The sequence below is a fragment of the Mus caroli genome, unplaced genomic scaffold (genome assembly GCF_978045245.1).
Source record: "Mus caroli unplaced genomic scaffold, Mus_caroli_1 scaffold_2, whole genome shotgun sequence".
Lineage (NCBI taxonomy): Eukaryota > Metazoa > Chordata > Mammalia > Rodentia > Muridae > Mus > Mus caroli.
The window spans coordinates 51,024,738-51,046,648 of record NW_028227257.1 but is presented as its reverse complement, the minus strand read 5'-3'; the positions used below and the strand labels follow the sequence as shown (position 1 = coordinate 51,046,648).

General features: G+C 41.2%; 1 protein-coding gene across 2 annotated transcripts; it reads right to left on the bottom strand.

Moving 5' to 3' along the window:
* Positions 1-232: 232 nt before the first annotated feature.
* Zc3h8 (zinc finger CCCH-type containing 8) lies at positions 233-21,269 on the bottom strand. Of its 2 annotated transcripts, XM_021156231.3 has the most exons (9): positions 21,074-21,269; positions 16,981-17,074; positions 9,580-9,814; positions 7,427-7,560; positions 5,299-5,421; positions 4,832-4,943; positions 3,886-3,995; positions 2,926-2,967; positions 233-752 (listed from the first exon to the last, which is right to left on the bottom strand). In XM_021156231.3, the coding sequence occupies exons 1-8, from the start codon at positions 21,148-21,150 to the stop codon at positions 2,935-2,937; spliced, it is 918 nt and encodes a 305-aa protein (XP_021011890.1). In that variant the 5' UTR covers positions 21,151-21,269; the 3' UTR covers positions 233-752; positions 2,926-2,934. The 2 variants fall into 2 exon arrangements, with proteins under 2 accessions (XP_021011890.1, XP_029326024.1); XM_029470164.1 differs by lacking the exons at positions 16,981-17,074; positions 21,074-21,269 and adding an exon at positions 16,801-16,966.
* Positions 21,270-21,911: the final 642 nt, after the last annotated feature.

Sequence of the window (21,911 nt, the reverse complement as noted above, 5' to 3'; positions counted from 1 at the left end):
TGTGTGATGACATGCATGTGGAGGTCAGAGGACAACTTTCTGAAGCTAGTTCCCTCCTCCTGCCATGGCACCTGGGGATCACACTGGTTGTCAAACTTGCACAACAATCACTTTTACCCACTGAACACATCTCTCACTGGCCCAAGGTAAATACTCTTATATTTTATCAACACAAGGGTTAAGAGAATAAAGTATGAAAACACCATAGCAAGAAATATCATCTCACTTTATTTATAACAGTAATAATTAGAAATAAATATCCAACAGGAAATATGTTTTTTTCAAGAGACCATAGAACCACATTCTGGGCTAAACCATAAAGTGGAACTCGAATTACTGTTAAAAACATTGTGCAAAGTATTTACTGACACGTAGAGGTGTGACTTATTTATTACCCCAATAAATAATCCCCTAGCAGCTCTGTCATCACCCTTCCTGATAGTCCTCCCATCCTCCCTTAACCGCTCTTGGCCTGTTTTGTGCTTGCTCCATCGTAGCTCTCAACTGGAGGAGACTTCTGCAACCTAGCCCAGCACAGCACTGAGCTCCAGGCAGCACGCACGTGCTCCTCTCCTGGCCCAGTGCAGAACCAGCCTTCGATTGAGCACTTGATCCACCACTGTGCGTGTCGAACGGGAGCTGCACACGATCATGATGACACAGGAAGGCCCATTAACCGAGGAACCTTATGAACTATTCCAAACCACCAGTCTTCAAAAGTCCTGAGCGGGAAGAGTTTTGTCCTCTACATGCTGCAGAAGAAAAGAAACACATCAGCTTGTGAAAATTACCAACTTAATCACCACCACCCCTCAGACACATCCATGCAGCAGACAAAAACAAAATCCAAAATGAGCTAAATATCCCTCTTGGGGAAAATGGAAGGAACACCTTGAATTAAAACACAAAATCTAAAGCTAGAAAGAACTAAACACAAATCCAGAAAACACAAAGCTAAAATGATGTAAAGAACAAACAAACCCCAAAACTGTATTGATCCTTTAATCCCTGCACTTGGTGGGGGGGGGGGGGAGAACATGGGGGTTTGTGTGAGTTCTAGGCCAGCCTAGTCTACACAGCAAGTGCCAGGAGAGCTAGGACTACATAGAAAGACCCCATCTCAACCAAAAAAGTAAAAACAATAAAAATAAAAAGACTATATTAATAACAATAGAGTTGGATGGAAATATAACAACTCCTTTATGAGCACATCGAAAAGTTCACAGAGGCAGACCTTGGGTGTGAACCCTGCATCCAATCCCACAACACCCAGAGGAAGCTCCACTCCCAGGCACTCTAACACACCCAGGATCAGAGGATCAGAGGATCAGAGGATCAGAGGATCCCAGGATCCCAGGAGCTTGCTCACACAAGGATCTCAGGGTCCCAGAGGCAGCTTGACTCCCAGGAGTTCTGACACACCCAGGATTTCAGGATCACTGGATCACACAGAGAGCTGAACTCTGAGGAGTTCTGATACAATTAGGATCACAGGAAGAACAGGGTCCAATCAGATATAGTGAGGGCAGGTAGCACTAGAGATAACCAGATGGTGGGAGGCAAGCATAAGAACATAAGCAACAGAAACCATAGCAAGTCCTGGATACACCATCACAGTGGAAAAGCAAGATTCGGATCTAAAATCACTTCTCATGAAAAGTTCACAGTTATGTAGGCTAGTGAGTTGGCTCAGCAATGAAAAATCCTTGTTCTTGACTGAGGACCCAGGCTTGCTTCCTACCACCAACACTGCAGCTCACAACCACATGTAACTCCAGTTCTAGAGGATCCAATATCCTCCTTTGCCCTCTGCGGGCATCAGGCCTGACTGTGGTACAGACACACATTTAAGGAAAACACTTATAACATTATAAACAACACAAACCTCACAGATATGAAGACAATATTGTTAAGCTGTTACTACTACCCAAAGTAATCAACATGTTCAATGAAATCAGTTTCCTAAAAATTCATATATAGAATCTAAGAGACCCTAAGTACTCAAAGCAACGCTGGAGAAGATTAATGCATGGCAGGGGGTGGTGGGAGCCTACAAACTGGGAAGACACAAAGGAATATGAGGGATATATAAAAGCAATGCAAACAGACAACCAGGTGAATAAAAACCTTGACAAAAGACAGAAAACTGTATTACACTAACAAGGAAACTGAAGGGCCTGTAGGCCCAAGATACTGGATTTCCTTCAAATAAGCCACAAGACGCCAAAGTATTAACAAGGTTAGAACAGAAATTCTATAGCTTACAGGAATGTGTTATAAAAGTGTTATAAAACACTTATAAACACAAGTGTTATAAAACACTTATAAACAAGTGTTATAAAACACTTTTACTCCCTGGTACAGACCCCGAGTAACTGCTGCAGATTTATAGCAAGAAACATTTATAAAGAATTACAGTAGCAATGTGCATTCAAAAAAGTGAAACTTATCTAAACCCCTATTCCTGACACTTAATTATAACACAGTCACAGAATAAAGTGCTACATAAGGGTAGACGTGATACTGCGCATCTTTAATCCTTACACTCAAAAGGCAGAAACAGGTGGATCTCTGTGCATTCAATGCCACCAAGTTCCAGGCACTACATGCCAGCACTACAAAGAGAGATCCTATTTCAAAAGTCAAACAGACAGAACTAAAGAAAGAGAATTACACACACACACACACACACACACACACACACACGTGTCACCCCCCCCCCCCAAATACAACCAAAAAAAAAAAGAAAAGAAAACCACATGGCAGGCAAGCCCAGATAGAGGAGCAACACATGCACATATTTTTATTGAGGAAAGAAGGGAAAAAAATACTTTAACTTGAAGACAGAAAAAGTTCTATTAAGGCTTTTATCCAAATTCCAAGAGATGGTTCAAAGAATAAAAAAATTAGTAGCATCATCTTTACCTTTTTAGTCTATTTACACGACTTCTTGTCAGTATCCAAAACCTAATACAGAAAAAGGAAACAATATAAAACCCTATGTGATTTTTCATTCACTAATATCTACTGGGTACACTGTCCTAGCTTATACTTCTCAAATGGTCCTAATAACATCCAACTATAACAGTATTTGGTATTACAAAAAGAAATAAAAAACAAATTTTTCATAAATAAGAATCTGGTATGATTTGTAGTTCCATGGACCCTCCCTCTTTAGAGATGAGGCACTGCAGACACACCTCTGACTTTCTCATATTTGTCTATGCTCAAGCAGCTTTGGTCACGGTAGCTTATTTTCACATTTACTTAAGTCTACATTGGGAGAGACTACTCCCAACTAATCTAAGGAAATCGAGTGTCAATAGCAGAACGTCACAATAACCTTTCTCATAGACTAAGAACTTCTGAAGAAGACATCTAACCAGTCTTCAACGTAACTAAAATGGTGTCAGCCATGACTCTTGACTTCCCTTCTGCACTCGTGTACTCTCTATTTCCTTTTCTTGATTAAAATAGGCATGAAAAGTTGCTAACTAGAGTGAAGAGCCAGCTCAGGGTGTAAAGCAGCTGCTGCCTGGCCCAACAACCTGAGCTTGATCCCAGGGCCCGCATGAGGAGAGAAGCAACTGATGGTGTCTCTTCTGACTGCCACAGCCTGCACACACACACAATGAGTAAATAAAAATGTAAACTGCTGACTCTATTGAAGGGTTTAAGACCATCCTAATTCATACTATCAATGAATATTACTCTTTCTTTTAGTGACAATAAAAGAATAAAGTGACTTCTAAACCTAAGTAAACTCAAATTATCATACAGCAGCCTACAAGGCTCTCTTCTTAAACAAAAGTGTCTTTTCAAATGTCACCCTCCATCCAAATATACTCTTTTTAAAAAGAAAAACAAGATTACCACTGTACTTACTTTAGCCAATAGTTCTTGTGTTTCTGCAGTCAGAGGGGCATGAGAAAAATTACAGTGATCGCCCTGATAACATTTGGTTCCTGTGTGATAAAACTTGCAAGGGTATTCACGTAGCACAGTGTTAAGGAAAATAGTAATTTTATCTAATCGAAATGATTCATTATTAATTTAATAACTATTTCCTCGAAATCTTTCCTACCAGTATATTCACTGAATTTTCTATTTAAAATATGAGACAATAAAAAGTCTCATTTCAGAAAGACAATCTTTTCTCTGTCACATAAAGTCTCAATGGACCACAGGTAAGTTTCACTCACAGATGAAAGAAATGTATTTTAATTACTTTGAGATGTGGTTATTGTAAAATGTTTTTGAGAACGAGGTGAAGTAAACTCAATGACAGCAGCAAGTTTTACAAATTTGGATCCTTTATGTATTAGGTTTGTTAAAGTAGAACCAATTCATAAAACATTATTATCTAGGAAGTGTCAAGTTAAATCTAAGACTTCTATAGTATGTGACAAAAAGAAACAACTTCTGTGTGACTGATGGTGTCATTACTGTAAATGCTTGCATTTCGTGATATCATAACAAATTTGGCCATTGGAACTAAGGCTGCCAGCAGGTTAAAGGAACCTCCATAAAACATCTCTACTTTTCTATATGAATATGGACTCAATTAGACACTATCACAGCAGAAATAACATTATTCTCCTGGGTCTGACTAGGTCTCTTAAACCTTCTACCACCCATCAACAGCAGAACAGACCTATATGTTAAGAGATTTTTCTGAAAGGTCCATTCAAAAGCATATAGAATATAATCACTCTGATAGTGAGTTAGGCTTAAACAGGACAGCTTTGTTACAGCAACAATTGTAGTTTATCAAAGTCTGTATCTTTCATGTTCTACGAAGAGTGCAGGGAAATCTTGTGATAAAGGATATTATGTAAATACAGGCAGTTCTCTCCTTTGGTACAATATCCTTGTACATAATACTTACACATTTCCTTTTTCTTCTCTATCTCTGCATCATGATCAAACTTACACTGGTCTCCCTGAGTGTAAAGATAAGGACAAGTTATGTCTCACAACTAGACCTTTGCACCTTAACAAACTTAACTCCTCCTAAACTTCAATGGGCAAGCAAGCCCGGTAAGCATCTGGGGTAGCGCATGGCTCAGCTGCTGCACTTCTAAAACTCCCTAAAACATTTTCAATGCATAGTATCCTTAATAAATAATCTTTAAAAACGTAAAGCAGTGCACTAATTTTCAAACTAGACTTTTTCTAAGAGCAAAGAGGTTTTAAAACTTCCAGGTATGTTTTAAGACTGTCACACAAAGACAGCAGTTCTAGAACACTCCTGCCGTGACGACACTGTAGTGTCTGTTTGCTTACACACTTTCATACCTTAATACATTTCCTTTCAAGGAAATATTTGCAAACTTGCTTCCCTTTGCGTTCCACTGTGTGCTGGTTGATAAAGCCTTGGCTCATCCTCACACGTGGCTGCTTCTCTTCAGGTTCATCAGTCTATATATAATACAAAAAAAAAAAAAAAAAACCAAGAGAAAAAGAAAATTAAGAATCTCACTTTGTTCTACAAAACTGTTTTAAACTATTTTTACTACATTAGAATGTCTCTCTGAGAGCTGCACATGGTGACCAATGCACTGTCTCAGCGTACCAAGGCTGAAGCAGGGTTCAAGTTCAAGGCCAGCCTGGGCTATACATACAACAAGTCTCTGGCTCAAAAAAGCGCCTCTTCTAAAAGGGCCTTCAAGAGCTGAACTTTGGTATATCAGTTTATAAAATGAATGCTCATCACTTTCAATAGCATTCAGCCACTGAATATTAGTACTGATAAAACTTGATTATCTTATTGTACTTTTACAAAACCTCATTCTGTAAAAACGAATTCAAGAAAACTAAAAAAATGAAAATATATTTCTTTTTTTTTTTTTTAAGATTTATTTATTATATGTAAGTGCACTGTAGCTGTCTTCAGACACTCCAGAAGAGGGAGTCAGATCTCATTACGGATGGTTGTGAGCCACCATGTGGTTGCTGGGATTTGAACTCTGGACCTTTGGGAGAGCAGTCGGGTGCTCTTACCCACTGAGCCATCTCACCAGCCCGAAAATATATTTCTTGTGATAAAAAGAAATCTAAACTAGAAAGAGCTTCAGAATTATGGAAACGAGGCTGGGAATCACAACTAACAAGAAGCAGTGGGAAATCTCTAGCTCCATTGATAATATGTTCACAGTTTAATATTTAAAAAAGAAGTAAGAATGATAAAATCAATTTTAGCACTTTAGAAATAAAAACTATTTTTAATGTGTCAACTTGTGACAGCTTAGAACTTCTGCATGTCTAAGTAGTAAATATGGTTTTAGCAACATGGTATGTGCAATTAAGGAGCTAGTGTGTGTCCTAATCACCTGCTTTGCAAGAATTAATTTATTAAGACCATAAAAATCATACATGTATCTCAGTTCTAATCTTTGGTTTTAAATGATTCTGCCATGAAAGTCTAACAGAGGTTTAGAACTTGCTTTTCATATAGAAGGGCTGTCAGTTCTGCGTGAAGAATCATTTGAGTCACTCTTAAGTCATAGAAGAGAGGTTAGGAAACCAAGTCCAGCCCTGGCTTAGCTCTGTGTGGGACAGTCAGCCATCTAAACTCTGAGTTCAGATTCCCTACTTGTAAAATGTGAGAACAAGGACTGCTTTTATATTATAGAAGTTTATTTCAATCTTTAATATTTGGTATCTCCCATCCCCCACCCCTTTTGCTATGAGAGCTCACTGTTACCCAGGATAGTCTTGAACTCCTACTTCCACTCCTAAGCAGCTGGGACTACAAGGCACTCACAGCCATGCTCAGCTAACACTTGGTATTTCTAGTATTTTAACCTCCCCAGACTACTGACCCTGTGTCTAAGCTGAGTGAGAAGCTTGCCATTCAGTTTAAAAGTCTTCAGAAAGTCAGAGTCTAGAGAAGTCATCTGCTGTCCTATGCTGAAGTGCAGATGCATGTTAAGGAAGGATAGTTACAAAGCAAAATCCAAGCACCAGGAACAGGACTGTGAGACTTGGTAAGGCCAAAGCTCAGAAACAGCTGTTTTAACTTCCAGAAGTAAGCAGTCCAGAGGCTGAAGGACTGAAGTATATAAACTGTGCAGGACTCCATGGCCTTCCAACTGTCTCTAAGGCTGTTTCCTTTTGCCTCCCAGTTTTCTATAGATAGTGATGGTCTAACACTCAGAGACCAAAGGGCTGATGCACTCATGTTTTAGGCCAACAGGGAAATCACAGAGGCTGAAAATGGGTGCTGGTAGCCAGTGCTAAGAGGGAGGAGGCAGTGGTAGAAGGACGACCAGAGTCAACTTCTGGTCAAGTCTTCACAGGTACAAGTCTCCACAGAACCCTGCTATGTGGGATGTTCCTGCCTCCCCACATCACTGAGCACTTCCAGAAGCTGAAGTGAAAGATAAGCACCCTGAAGACATCCTCCTAAAGGCAACTCCTGTACCTGTGCTCGGGAGCCACTGTTCTTCAGCAAGGCACTTGACCCTTTGTCTCCAGTGCCAGGCCACTTTCGCTTCATTTTCTTCTGTTTAACTTTCTTGTGACCAGCTTTAGATTTTTTATTTTTTTGTTTGGCAGCTAAAAACAAGCAAGTTCATTTTTTAAAACAGCATAAAGGTATGACATCAGTTTAACCTTCAGAAATATGCCTTATAATAACGCATGGGAACTCTGGAGCTCAGCGAAGGAAAACTGGTGTGACAGCAGCGCCCTGACTGTCTAGGAGCTTTGCTATATGAGGCAAAAAAAAAAAAAAAAAAGAGAATTCTAACATCCCAATTTCAAATACATTGTTTTTGAAAAGAAGAGTTTGATGAGAGACAAAATCAAAACAATTAAATCAATCTTGCCAGCCACAGACCAGAATATTTTGAAGATATCAGCAACTGACTGATATAATTAGAATGACTACAGTTTTACAAAAGAAAAAACTACAGAGGTTTAGGATCTCACATATTAGATTTTTTTTTTCTCTTGAAGATATGCCATAAATCTGAGGATGGTGGTAAATACTTGGTGCTGGCTGGTTTTTTTGTCAACTTGACACAAAGTTTAATTATCTGGGAAGTCAGTATAACTCCACCAAACTGCCTGCAGAGAAGTTTGTAGGGCATGCTGTTGGTTAATGACTGATGTGGAGGGTCCAGCTCTCTGTGGGTGATACCACTCTGGACAGGTGGACCTGGATGGTTTAAGAAAGCAGGCTGAGAAAGCCATGAGGAGCAAGTCAGTAAGCAGCGCTCCTCCACGGCCTCTGCTTCACTTCTTGCCATGCGTGGCTTCTTTCAGTGATGGACTGTTTATCACTCAGAAGTATGTAACATGACTCCATCCCTTTCCTCCTCGAGGGCTGCACAGTGGTTTATCATAGCAATATACAGCAAACTAGGACAACTGTAAGCCCAGCACTGAGGACACTGAGGTGGGAGGATCAGGAGTTCACAGAGAACTTCAGGTACACAGCAAGATTTAGACTACCTGGGCTAGATGAGACCCTGTCTCAACATATCACAACCCCTGCAATAAAGAAAAAAAAAAAGATGTTCCATATACACTAAGTTTACCTAGAGATGTACTTTGAATAGAAGAAACACTTGGAGGAGACACAGTAAATGAAAAACATTAAGAATTTCATTTAAACTGGGTGCTTGCCGTACACATCTTTAACCCTAGAACTTGAGAGGCAGAGTCAGGAGGATCTCTGAATTCAAGGCCAGCCTAGTCTACAAAGCGAGTTCCACGACAGGCAGGGCTACACAGAGAAACCCTGTCTCAAAAAGAGAGAGAGAGAGAGAGAGAGAGAGAGAGAGAGAGAGAGAGAGAGAGAGAGAGAGAGAGAGAGAGAGAGAGAGGAATGAAAGAAATGAATGTCTATGGCCAAATCCCATTTTAGCAATTTAAAATAATAATTTCTAGCTGGGCGGTTGTGGCGCACGCCTTTAATCCCAGCACTCGGGAGGCAGAGGCAGGTGGATTTCTGAGTTCGAGGCCAGCCTGGTCTATAAAGTGAGTTCCAGGACAGTCAGGGCTATACAGAGAAACCCTGTCTTAACCCCCCCCCCAAAAAAATAAAATAAAATAATAATTTCAATATAAAAAATAAAAATTTAAAAAAATGAAAAAGAAATACATTTCCATGCTACGGATATGGTTCTGTGGTGGCATATTTCCTTAGTACATATGAGGACTGGGTGATCAATCCCCAGCAATTAAAAATATATGAACACAGACAAGCACGATCATCCAGTCAGTCAATTCTTTAAATAAAAGTCATACAAACAGACACAGCCTCATCTTTCATACATGCAGAAGCTGAGGATTCAAATTTCTTCTGATAGAGACACAGCCTTTGATAACTCACTAGCAGCTGCCTAGTGTCTCCTACAAAATAAGCATTTACATGACAAGCAACCAAGCCTTGGATTATGTCTCACATCAAGCAATCTCGCATCTGACATAAATAAAGAACAACAAAAGTCACCTTTTCGTCGTAAGAGAAAGAGCAGGTGATAAGCACTCATGCACGTACACGTACAGACAACCACACCAAGTGCTACAAGCGAGCTTTAAGTGAGTGGTAAACAGCTCAGCGCTTACTCTGCTGGGTCCCTTCCGCTCCGGCTTTCTTCACAGACTCCTCAGGAAGCACTGAGGGTTGAGTTGCGTTTGCCATTTCTTTGGCTTGTATGTACTGCTGAAGCTCTTTGTCAAAGTTATCTTCTGACCCCTGGCTGCATGTCTCACCATCACTGTATGGGTCATAGTCCTTACTTCTTGATTTTTTACGTGGTAAACTCTTTGGTGATGTTGCAGCGTTTCCAAGGTGCTTAAACTAGGTAAAGATGAAAATTGAAATTTCAAAACTTAAGATATATAAGGAATAATGGTCATTAATTGACCATTATTGCATTTGCATACATGGGTTTCATATCGCATTCTCTACACTCTGTGCTTAGGAGCACATAGCACTACTCTTCCAAAGGACCCAAGTTTGGTTCCCAGTACCACGTCCACCGCTCACACCTGCAGGTGTAGCTCGAGAAGAATCTGATGCTTCTGGCCTTGAAAGGCAAACCAGCACTCAAGGGCACACACATACACACAATAAAAAAAAATAGTTAGTATAAATTTTAAAACACATACACAAAAAACAACCAGCCAACCACAAGGAGGCCAAGGAAGATGGCTCAGTCATCAAGTATCTCTCTTACACAGGCATGAGAACGCAAGTTCAGACCCCTAGCACCCATGTAAAAGCTGGGTGTGGTGACCTCATAGCTGTCCCTAGGAGACAGAAGTAGATGAATGGAGACAGACAGATCCAGGAGTTCACTGGACAGTGCATCAAGTGCACCAGTGAGAGAGAGAGAGAGAGAGAGAGAGAGAGAGAGAGAGAGAGAGAGAGAGAACCTGTCTCAAAGTAGAGAACAATCAAGGAAGCTACCTAGCATCAACCTCTGGCCTCTACACATATGCACATACATGTACATGAATGTGTACACACACACAGAAAACAAAACTTACAACAAATAAACTACAATGACATTTGCCTTTAATGATAATTTGAAGAAAGATTGTGAATTTGCACAAATGTATTTACTTGTCTGTAATCCCAGCATGAGGGAAGGCAGGAAGATCAAAATTTAAGGAGAGGTTCAATTACATAGCTCAAGGCCAGACTGAATTATACAAAATCTTGTCTTAAAAAATATGTTTATAAGCTCTGGTTATTAAGATGTCTGTACTTAGCAACATGGGTACATATAATGCATTTTAGACATAAAGTTCTTTTGTTTTTTCATTTAACCAAGTTAGGCTCTTGCTATATAGCCCACCCTGGCTTAAAACTCCCAGCAATCCTCCCACCCCAACCTCTCAAGTGTAGGAGTGAGCCGCTGCAGCCTTTTTCCCTTAGCCACCCGTCTTTATAAATTTATAAAGTTAAGTTCCACTGGAAACCGTCATGCCCATTCGTTTAGAAGCTGTTTCTGCTGTGCTTAGCTGTGACAAGACTATAACCCACAAAGTCACCAAGATTCACTAAAATGCTTTACAAAGAAGTTAGCCTACTCCTATCAACAGACCATGGTTTTAGTCTATAATTTATTTAGTGGGCAAAGAGGTATGCTAAGATGTAAGACTTTGCAAAGAAAAACTATGGGACACTTGAGGGCTCTGTAAGCAAGGAGCTTGTTTTACAAACACAGGACCTGAGTTTAAGCCACAGAACCCACCTTAAGAAAAAAGCAGAACATAAGAAATAAGAGAATCCATGGGGCTCACCTGATAGCAAGACTAGCTCACTTGGTGAGCTCCAGGTCAGAGACCCTGTCTCAATAAATATATTACTTACATAAACACACACACACACACACACCCCACAAGTGAATAATGCCTGAGGAACAACACCCAAAGTTGTCCTCTGGTGCTTTCGGTAATGCAGACAGATACAGACACACACTTCCACACACATGAGCTTCTGCCAACAATCACACACATAAAATGCTTAGAAAGATTTAAGACAAAAACTATACAATATTCTAAAGATTCTAATTCCCCTCTAAATAATCTATAAATTTTATATATTTCCAATGAAAAGCCTACCAGGACTACCTGACAAATTAATTTTAAATTTATATAGATGGACCTATATATAAGAATAGCCAAGACAAGCTGGGTAGTGTGGTGGTACACATCTTCAATCACAGCACTCGAGAGGCAGAGACAGGTAGGTTCCTAAATTTGAGGCCAGCCTGGTCTACAGAGAAAGTTCCAGAATATTTAGGGTTACACAGAGAAACCTGTCTTGAAAAAAAAAAAAAAAAAAAAGAGAGAGATAACCAAGATACTTTAAAGAATAAATAAACAAAGGTGCCAGGACTTGCTGAGGAAGGATAAAATAATTCAGAGGACAAGACAGAGAGTTGAGAAGACTAAACATAAACACTTGATTTTAACAAGAGTGACAATGTAAAACCACAGGGACAAGACAGCCCCTTACTGATAAACTAATGGTCCTGGAACAATTAGGCAATGATAATAGCCAGATGAATGGGGAGATGGGTTGCCTGCACACCATAGAGATTATAAATTCCAAGGTGAGAAGGTAAAATAAAGCTTTAGAAGGTAATGTAAGACAACAGATTCAATACACAAAGGACTAAATATATGAGAACATATTCTCAAAGCCAACTACTTTAAAACCTTGCCATTTATATCACTTGATGGAAAGCTCAAGTAAGCAGGTGTCTGCAACACATAACATATTCTATGATGACCAAAAACTACTCCTAAAGAACTATAAATTAAGAAAACAAAAAAACAAAATCACCATCACCACCACCACCAAACACCCCATAGATAACCTCAATGAAGGTAAGGCAGATGGGAAAATTTGAACAGTTAAGTAACAGTTAGATTCTGAAAACACAGCAGCACATGGGACACAACTGGGATGTCACAATGGGATGTCACAACTGGGATGTCATGGCATCCTCCTCAAGCGGAACAACAGTGTCTCTGTCATCATGGTGGGAATAAAAACTGGCACGAGCCCTTCCTAATATATTAAGAATCAACACAAGGGCAGCCCTGCTCACATGAGGACCCAGTTGCTCCTCTCCTAGGGCGAGACACAGTGCATGTGCAGGATACAAGTGGAAGACGTGAGAGCACTGCTAACGAAAGCAACCCGAGGGCCTACCTACAATAGGATGTCCTGTGTTCAAATGATGTGTACTGCAACAGAGATGAAGGAGCACACGCTAGATTTAAAATTTTTAAACTGTATCCTTAGGGATGACCACACAAGCAGCAAGACTATAAACAACAAGGAAGCGATCAGTATCCGAGTCAGAACTGCTCATGTCAGGGCTAACTGAGAGGAAGGAAACAGCTATGCTTCGTCTGGAGCTGCAGTGCTTACCTGAGTACCTGAAGTTAGTCCTCACCCAACATGTTTGCATTAGTGACTGAAGTGCCTGGGTTCAAGCGACTCTGCTTGGGGAAAAGCTGGCTGTCCATCTTTTCATATGATCTTCTTGGAAATTACTTTTAAGACTTAATTTAAGATGCTACCTGCCTAAGTGCTGGGGAATAGTACAGAGATTATGAACTGTAGGCATGAAGGAGTGAGGCCTGTGGGACTACCCGTGAGGGATAATAAAGGGCAGTTGCTGGATGTGAGCCTTGGTTCTTTGTCATGACAGCTATACATGCAAAGACAGTATTAATGGGGTAGCTCAGAGGCTTCCCCGGGAGATGAAAGTGTGCCAACTGTATCATCTCTCCTGGATCTTTTTATACAGTCAATTTGTGCCTTACAAGCTTTATTGCCAATATGAACACATTCTTATGAAATATGTCAACATTTACAGCATCCCCCAAAAATTTTACAAAGAAAGAGGAGCAGATACTGACTTTGTGATGGACTGAACTCGAGTCTCCCCCAATTCTAAGTTCTTATGCATACGTCTTAATGCTTAGCATTTTGGAGTATGGAAATCAGGTCATGGCAGATGAGGTCAGGATGTTTCCCAGTCATGGAAAACCAAAGAGCACCAGAGGGGTCTGGAACAGATCTTTCCTCACACATCCGAGAAAGAGCCATCTTGCTAACACCTTGCTCTCAGACGTGACTCCAGCCCAAGAACTACAGGTCACTGCATTTGTGCTGCTCTTACTGCCATGTTGTGTCCTGGTATGGCAGCCCCAGCACAATGATCTGGGTTTTCAACCAGTAATTACTAAGGCAGGTTGAGTTAGTGAGTGATTACTAAGGCAGGTTGAGTTAGTGAGTGATTAGTAAGGCAGGTTGAGTTAGTGAGTGATTACTAAGGCAGGTTGAGTTAGTGAGTGATTACTAAGGCAGGTTGAGTTAGTGAGTGATTAGTAAGGCAGGTTGAGTTAGTGAGTGATTACTAAGGCAGGTTGAGTTAGTGAGTGATTACTAAGGCAGGTTGAGTTAGTGAGTGATTACTAAGGCAGGTTGAGTTAGTGAGTGATTAGTAAGGCAGGTTGAGTTAGTGAGTGATTACTAAGGCAGGTTGAGTTAGTGAGTGATTACTAAGGCAGGTTGAGTTAGTGAGTGATTACTAAGGCAGGTTGAGTTAGTGAGTGATTACTAAGGCAGGTTGAGTTAGTGAGTGATTACTAAGGCAGGTTGAGTTAGTGAGTGATTACTAAGGCAGGTTGAGTTAGTGAGTGATTACTAGACAGGTTGAGTTAGTTAGTGAGTGATTACTAAGGCAGGTTGAGTTAGTGAGTGATTAGTAAGGCAGGTTGAGTTAGTGAGTGATTACTAAGGCAGGTTGAGTTAGTGAGTGATTACTAAGGTAGGTTGAGTTAGTGAGTGATTACTAAGGCAGGTTGAGTTAGTGAGTGATTAGTAAGGCAGGTTGAGTTAGTTAGTGAGTGATTACTAAGGCAGGTTGAGTTAGTGAGTGATTACTAAGGCAGGTTGAGTTAGTGAGTGATTACTAAGGCAGGTTGAGTTAGTGAGTGATTACTAAGGCAGGTTGAGTTAGTGAGTGATTACTAAGGCAGGTTGAGTTAGTTAGTGAGTGATTACTAAGGCAGGTTGAGTTAGTGAGTGATTACTAAGGCAGGTTGAGTTAGTGAGTGATTACTAAGGCAGGTTGAGTTAGTGAGTGATTACTAAGGCAGGTTGAGTTAGTGAGTGATTACTAAGGCAGGTTGAGTTAGTGAGTGATTAGTAAGGCAGGTTGAGTTAGTGAGTGATTACTAAGGCAGGTTGAGTTAGTTAGTGAGTGATTACTAAGGCAGGTTGAGTTAGTGAGTGATTAGTAAGGCAGGTTGAGTTAGTTAGTGAGTGATTAGTAAGGCAGGTTGAGTTAGTGAGTGATTAGTAAGGCAGGTTGAGTTAGTGAGTGATTACTAAGGCAGGTTGAGTTAGTGAGTGATTAGTAAGGCAGGTTGAGTTAGTTAGTGAGTGATTACTAAGGCAGGTTGAGTTAGTGAGTGATTACTAAGGCAGGTTGAGTTAGTGAGTGATTACTAAGGCAGGTTGAGTTAGTGAGTGATTACTAAGGCAGGTTGAGTTAGTGAGTGATTACTAAGGCAGGTTGAGTTAGTGAGTGATTACTAAGGCAGGTTGAGTTAGTGAGTGATTACTAAGGCAGGTTGAGTTAGTGAGTGATTACTAAGGCAGGTTGAGTTAGTGAGTGATTAGTAAGGCAGGTTGAGTTAGTGAGTGATTACTAAGGCAGGTTGAGTTAGTGAGTGATTACTAAGGCAGGTTGAGTTAGTGAGTGATTACTAAGGCAGGTTGAGTTAGTGAGTGATTACTAAGGCAGGTTGAGTTAGTGAGTGATTACTAAGGCAGGTTGAGTTAGTGAGTGATTACTAAGGCAGGTTGAGTTAGTGAGTGATTACTAAGGCAGGTTGAGTTAGTGAGTGATTACTAAGACAGGTTGAGTTAGTTAGTGAGTGATTACTAAGGCAGGTTGAGTTAGTGAGTGATTAGTAAGGCAGGTTGAGTTAGTGAGTGATTACTAAGGCAGGTTGAGTTAGTGAGTGATTACTAAGGTAGGTTGAGTTAGTGAGTGATTACTAAGGCAGGTTGAGTTAGTGAGTGATTAGTAAGGCAGGTTGAGTTAGTTAGTGAGTGATTACTAAGGCAGGTTGAGTTAGTGAGTGATTACTAAGGCAGGTTGAGTTAGTGAGTGATTACTAAGGCAGGTTGAGTTAGTGAGTGATTACTAAGGCAGGTTGAGTTAGTGAGTGATTACTAAGGCAGGTTGAGTTAGTGAGTGATTACTAAGGCAGGTTGAGTTAGTGAGTGATTACTAAGGCAGGTTGAGTTAGTGAGTGATTACTAAGGCAGGTTGAGTTAGTGAGTGATTACTAAGGCAGGTTGAGTTAGTGAGTGATTACTAAGGCAGGTTGAGTTAGTGAGTGATTACTAAGGCAGGTTGAGTTAGTGAGTGATTAGTAAGGCAGGTTGAGTTAGTGAGTGATTACTAAGGCAGGTTGAGTTAGTGAGTGATTACTAAGGCAGGTTGAGTTAGTGAGTGATTACTAAGGCAGGTTGAGTTAGTGAGTGATTACTAAGGCAGGTTGAGTTAGTGAGTGATTAGTAAGGCAGGTTGAGTTAGTGAGTGATTACTAAGGCAGGTTGAGTTAGTTAGTGAGTGATTACTAAGGCAGGTTGAGTTAGTGAGTGATTACTAAGGCAGGTTGAGTTAGTGAGTGATTACTAAGACAGGTTGAGTTAGTTAGTGAGTGATTACTAAGGCAGGTTGAGTTAGTGAGTGATTAGTAAGGCAGGTTGAGTTAGTTAGTGAGTGATTAGTAAGGCAGGTTGAGTTAGTGAGTGATTAGTAAGGCAGGTTGAGTTAGTGAGTGATTACTAAGGCAGGTTGAGTTAGTTAGTGAGTGATTAGTAAGGCAGGTTGAGTTAGTTAGTGAGTGATTACTAAGGCAGGTTGAGTTAGTGAGTGATTACTAAGGCAGGTTGAGTTAGTTAGTGAGTGATTACTAAGGCAGGTTGAGTTAGTGAGTGATTACTAAGGCAGGTTGAGTTAGTGAGTGATTACTAAGGCAGGTTGAGTTAGTGAGTGATTACTAAGGCAGGTTGAGTTAGTGAGTGATTACTAAGGCAGGTTGAGTTAGTTAGTGAGTGATTACTAAGGCAGGTTGAGTTAGTGAGTGATTAGTAAGGCAGGTTGAGTTAGTTAGTGAGTGATTACTAAGGCAGGTTGAGTTAGTGAGTCAGACCTTAAATGTTACATCGAAGTTGACAGGAAAGAAGCTTCTTGAAAAGAGTTTATGATCCATCTCAGGAACAAGGAGACTGACCTTGTTACAATACTGGCACATCCTCCATCTGATGGTAAGGGCGAGAAAGTTACTGGAAGATGACTGAGTTTCCTGACCTGAGCAACTGGCCCTGACTGCGAATACAGTGAGACAAACAGGGTCCCTCATGCTCTCACATCCACCCAGAGCCGTCTGTGCACCCAGCCGGCTGAATCTTACTTTCTTGGGAATTTGTTCACAGTCCCGTTTTACTTTCCATTTGACTTTCTCTGTCTGTGTTTCTTCAACTTCAGTACCATCTATTCCATCAATTCTGCAGCAAAAATAGCAAATAACACAAAAGGGTTTATTGCACAGTATTAAAATTCATCACTCGGGTTTGTCTTAAATCTGAAATTTGAAGTCTACTCTAAATTCTCTATAACAGTAACAACAACATTAATAAAAACAGCAACGTAGGCCAGGTATGATGGTGCAGTCCTGTAATCCAACACTCAGGAGGCAGAGGCCGGTGATCTCTGTGACTTTCAGGGAGTATAGTATAACATAGCAAGTTCTAAGCCAGCCAGGACTACACACTGTCTCAAAATAACAATGATGGCGTGGACCAATAAATGTTAATATGTATGTGAATAAGCTGTAAAACGGGAACTTTGTATTATATTATCTTAATGCATAAGAAGTAGCTTGTACATAAATCACCAGTCATTCCTCAATCCAGTCACTCAATGCATACCAAATAGTCACCACGCGTCAGGCTGCGGCCTCATGTCTAAAGGTACAACAAGGAAAATGACAAGCTGTGCCTTTGCCTTCTGAGAGTTTCCTATCTTCTCGGAGAAAATTAATACAGGTACACATATAAGGAACACTTAAGTTAGATTTGGGATTTTCTAAACAGAAAAGATATGGAAGAGGGGTGTAAAAGAGAAGGTGTGTCGGATACAATGCAGGATGCCTTCAGAGGTTAGGAGACAAACACCTAAACAAGAAGATGAAAAACTCAGGCATGAGAGGTTGACCAAGCATAGATAGTATGTGAGGTAATTCCTGAGCATATTCTAGCACAGCAGTTCTCAACCTGTGAGTCTGCACCCCTTTGCAGGAGGGGTGTTGAACAACCCTTTCATAGGGGTCACATATCAGAAATTTACATTATAATTCATAACAGCAGCAAAATTACAGTTATAAAGGAGCAACAAAAATAATTTTGTGGTTGGGGGTCACCACACCATGAGGAACTGCATTAAAGGGTTCCAGCATTAGGAAGGTTGAGAACCACTGTTGTAGCAGAACTCAAAATGAACCCAAGATGAAGGGATAGGAAATAACAGTTGGGAGAATTGTGCCTTAAACCACAGGCTGTCATTCTACTGCTCCCTCTGCTTCCATCAGGAACCATGATCCTCAGACCTTAACCCACTCATAAGCCAGCAAGCCAACTCTAGCAACACTGAGCCATCCTGGGTTTTTATTTCCCCTATTGTGGCAAAAAAAAAAAAAAAAAAAAAAGGGTCTTGAAATGCAGACCACGTTGGTCTCAAACTCAGAGATCCACCAGCTTCTGCCTCCCTGGTATTGAGAGTAAAGTATGCCACTATGCCCCGTTGCTACTTCTTAAACTCCTTGGTTGGCTCTTCACTTTGCAACTCTCAACAAAGCCAGTCCTTGCCTTTCTTTTTTCTAAGCTTTCATTCTCTGTGATATCTTTCAATCCTCCAGCTTCTAATATCATCTTATACAGCTAATTCCAATATCCTAGTCTCCAAATCCAAGCCCTTAACAACCAAACAGCCAACTTCCCATTCAAATGATTTACTTGGATACCCACCATGAAAACCACCCTTGCGTAAGACTCTTCCTTAACTACTTTACCACGCTATCCTTATTATTCCACAAATACCTCCTAACTCCTCACCCACGGTTTCATTTCCTCCATGGCTTTCATTATCATCTAAAACACTACATATCTGTGGTCCACCTCAATAATACACAATTCATGACCACCTGTATTTCTCTGTATTTTATTCATTTACTGTTCTATCACCATGGCCCAGAATGACATGTCTTCTGCCAGTAGAGGTTGTTTTAAATAAATGAATATTCCTATTAGGAACAAAGTCACCCCTGCTTCAAGCTGGAGACATGGCTTAGTAGTCAAGGGCACTGGCTGCTCTTCCAGAGGACCTAGCTTGATTTCCATCACCTATTTGGTGGCTAACTTTCCTCTTCTGGCCTCCAAGGACAATGGACACACCTGGTGCAGACAAAACATTCATACATATAAAATAAATTAAACAAACAAAACATGTTTTAGTGCACTGAAAAAAGTTTATAGGCAAAATCAAGAGACAAACTAAGAGAAAAATACAGAAATCTAAAACCTTGAAAAAGACCTAAAGGCAAAGTGAAAAGCAGGCATACAAATAGACACCTTACTTTCAGACCCATCTTCACCTATCTTTTGGCCAATCCAAGTATCCCTTACACATTTCAGCCAAACTTTAGTAAACGGGTATATTGTTTAGTATATGTTTAAAGTGTTAACTATTTTTTTAACCTTACTCAGTTCTCATACATGTTAAAAATTATAATTCATTTCTTTTGCTGTTCTTACATGTTATCACCTGCAAGCAATGTGTCCATTTCTTCACAGTATCAACAGGACTTAATTTCCATGAATGATTCTGCTTTAGAAGCTGGGTGATGAACTGATATGTAATGAAGTAACTTGAGCACCTTAATCCTCTATGCCTCAATTTTATCATCTGTAAAGCGAGACCATCACTTTCTTCTTAAGGTTGATTTGAAACTAAAAGTTTCACATTAGGGTTGGCGAGATGGCTCAGCAGCTAAGAGCGCTGACTGCTCTTCTGAAGGTCCTAAGTTCAAATCCCAGCAACCACACAGTGGCTCATAACCACCGTAAAGAGATCTGACGCCCTCTTCTGGTGTCTGAAGTCAGCTACAGTGTACTTATGTATAATAATAAATAAATCTTTGGGCTGGAGCGAGCAGGGACTGAGCGAGCAAGGTCAACAGGATTGAGAGGGGTTGACCAGAGTGAGCAGAGGTCCTTAAAAAAATTCAACTCCCAACAACACATGAAGGCTCACAATCATCTGTACAGCTACAGTGTACTCACATACATAAAACAAATAAATCTTTTTTTAAAAAGTTTCACATTAAGTACACAGCAAAGCTATGGTAGCCCAATTAGGCTAACAGTTTCCACTAAGGTATTTGAGACTGAGCAGTGAATGTATACATATATCCTTTCCCCATGAGACAGTGTTTCGCCTATGTAGCTGAGGTTGGCTTGGAACCTGCTATTTAGACCAGGCTGTTCCCAGTCTCCCAAGATCTGCCTGCCTTTTAAATGCTGAGATTAATAGGCCCAGCCCAACACTGTGGTGTTATCTTTTTTTTTCTTTTTTTTTTTTGGTTTTTTGAGACAGGGTTTCTCTGTGTAGCCCTGGCTGTCCTGGAACTCACTTTGTAGACCAGGCTGGCTTTGAACTCAGAAATCCACCTGCCTCTGCTTCCCGAGTGCTGGGATTAAAGGCGTGCGCCACCACGCCCGGCTGTAATGTTATCTTAATGAGGGTGGAAAAAAACTCATGAAGGATGTGTCAAGGGTTCCAAAGAGAGAATATAGAAGACAAGGATTTAGGAGAGATGGAGTTTGAGGGCATTATCAACTCAAAAAACTAAAAAGTGGGCCGGGCAGTGGTGGCGCATGTCTTTAATCCCATACTCGGGAGGTAAAGTCAGTCGGGTTTCTGAGTGAGTTCCAGGACAGCCAGAACTATACAGAGAAACCCTGTCTCGAACAATTAAAAATTAAAAAAAAAAAAACAAAAAAACAAAAAAGTGAATGGGTATCTGCACAGAAATCCCACACTCTGCACTAAGTACGAGATTAACAACACGCTTTTCCAATTTAACAGAAAAACTAAGTCGAAATGAAGCTTGCTGCTTTATTCTGGGAGTTCTGGTTCAGGATCACTGGCAGAGCAGTCCTTCAACTCCGAGGCAAAGCCACCTCGGGGGTGACTGACAGCAAACACGTTAAGCGCACGTGCAAGGGGAGCAGCCAGCCCCTGGGGGCAGATTCAGGGGCTGGGGCCTCCTCCCGCCAACCGGCCACTGCCCTCGCCCTCAGTCCCTACTCTGACTTCCACCCCACTTCCCCTTCCGACCTCCCCGCTCCGGTCCCGGCCCACGCGCCAGCCCGGGCTCGCCGGTTCCCAGGAGCGAGGGGGCGGAGCCCAAGCGGTGTCCCTGCAAAGGACCAGAACATGGGGATCACCTTTCCTCAGGGTCGGCGGCCGGTTTTTTGCCGAGGGCCGGATTGGGGGGCTTTGAAAAGAGATTTTCAAAATCCATAACTCAGACAGGGACCGTTCCTCTCCACGCCGAGCAGGTACTGAACAACCAGCGAAGCGGAGGCTAAGTAACCTACTGTCGCGCCAAGGGCCACACGCTCCGCCCCGCGCACGCGTAAGCGCTCGCGCTCTTGTCGCTTGGGCGCGACTCCGCGCGACCTGGCCAGTCCTACCACGCATGCGCAGTTCTCGGCGTTGGTGGGGTGTCTTTCGGTGCCTGAGCTGCGCACGCGCAACTCTCTGTACTTGTTATGTCCGATTCGTCCCTTAGTGCAGCAATACAATGCCGTTAAAAAAATTAAAATAATCTTTAGAATTCTTCTTTAGAAAGCTGTGCTATTTTTATATGTACGAGAGAGACAGAGAGAATGAGTACAGATGCCCGCGGAGGCCAATTATTGTGACCCACCTGACAGGAGTGTTGGTGGGTCCTTTACGCAAGACCTTTACGTTTTAACTATTAAGCCATATATCTCTTCCATCCCCTTTAAAATTGACAGGTGACCAAGCAAAATTAATTGCACAGAAAGGAACCTAGACGGTCTCTTCTGAGTAAACACATAAATATATTTAAAGCAGGCAAATTCAATAGAAAGTACTAAGACTATTTGGGCGGGGGCGGGGGGGCAGTCTTAGAGACCTGCAGATGCTCAGCTACTGCTGCACCATGCTTACCTGGATGATGCCATGCTCCTGCCTTGATGATAATGGACTGAACCTTTGAATCTGTAAGCCGGCCCCAATTAAATGTTGTCCTTATAA

Bases quoted from the DNA above. Each gene is read 5' to 3' on its own strand.
- Zc3h8 (XM_021156231.3), bottom strand. From the start codon at position 21,150: ATGGATTTTGAAAATCTCTTTTCAAAGCCCCCCAATCCGGCCCTCGGC. The intron at 4,944-5,298 runs GTATGAAAGTGT...CTTTACACTCAG, and splicing joins TTGAAAGGAAATGTATTAAG to GGAGACCAGTGTAAGTTTGA. The intron at 3,996-4,831 runs ATATCCTTTATC...ACACTGTGCTAC, and splicing joins GAACTGCCTGTATTTACATA to GTGAATACCCTTGCAAGTTT.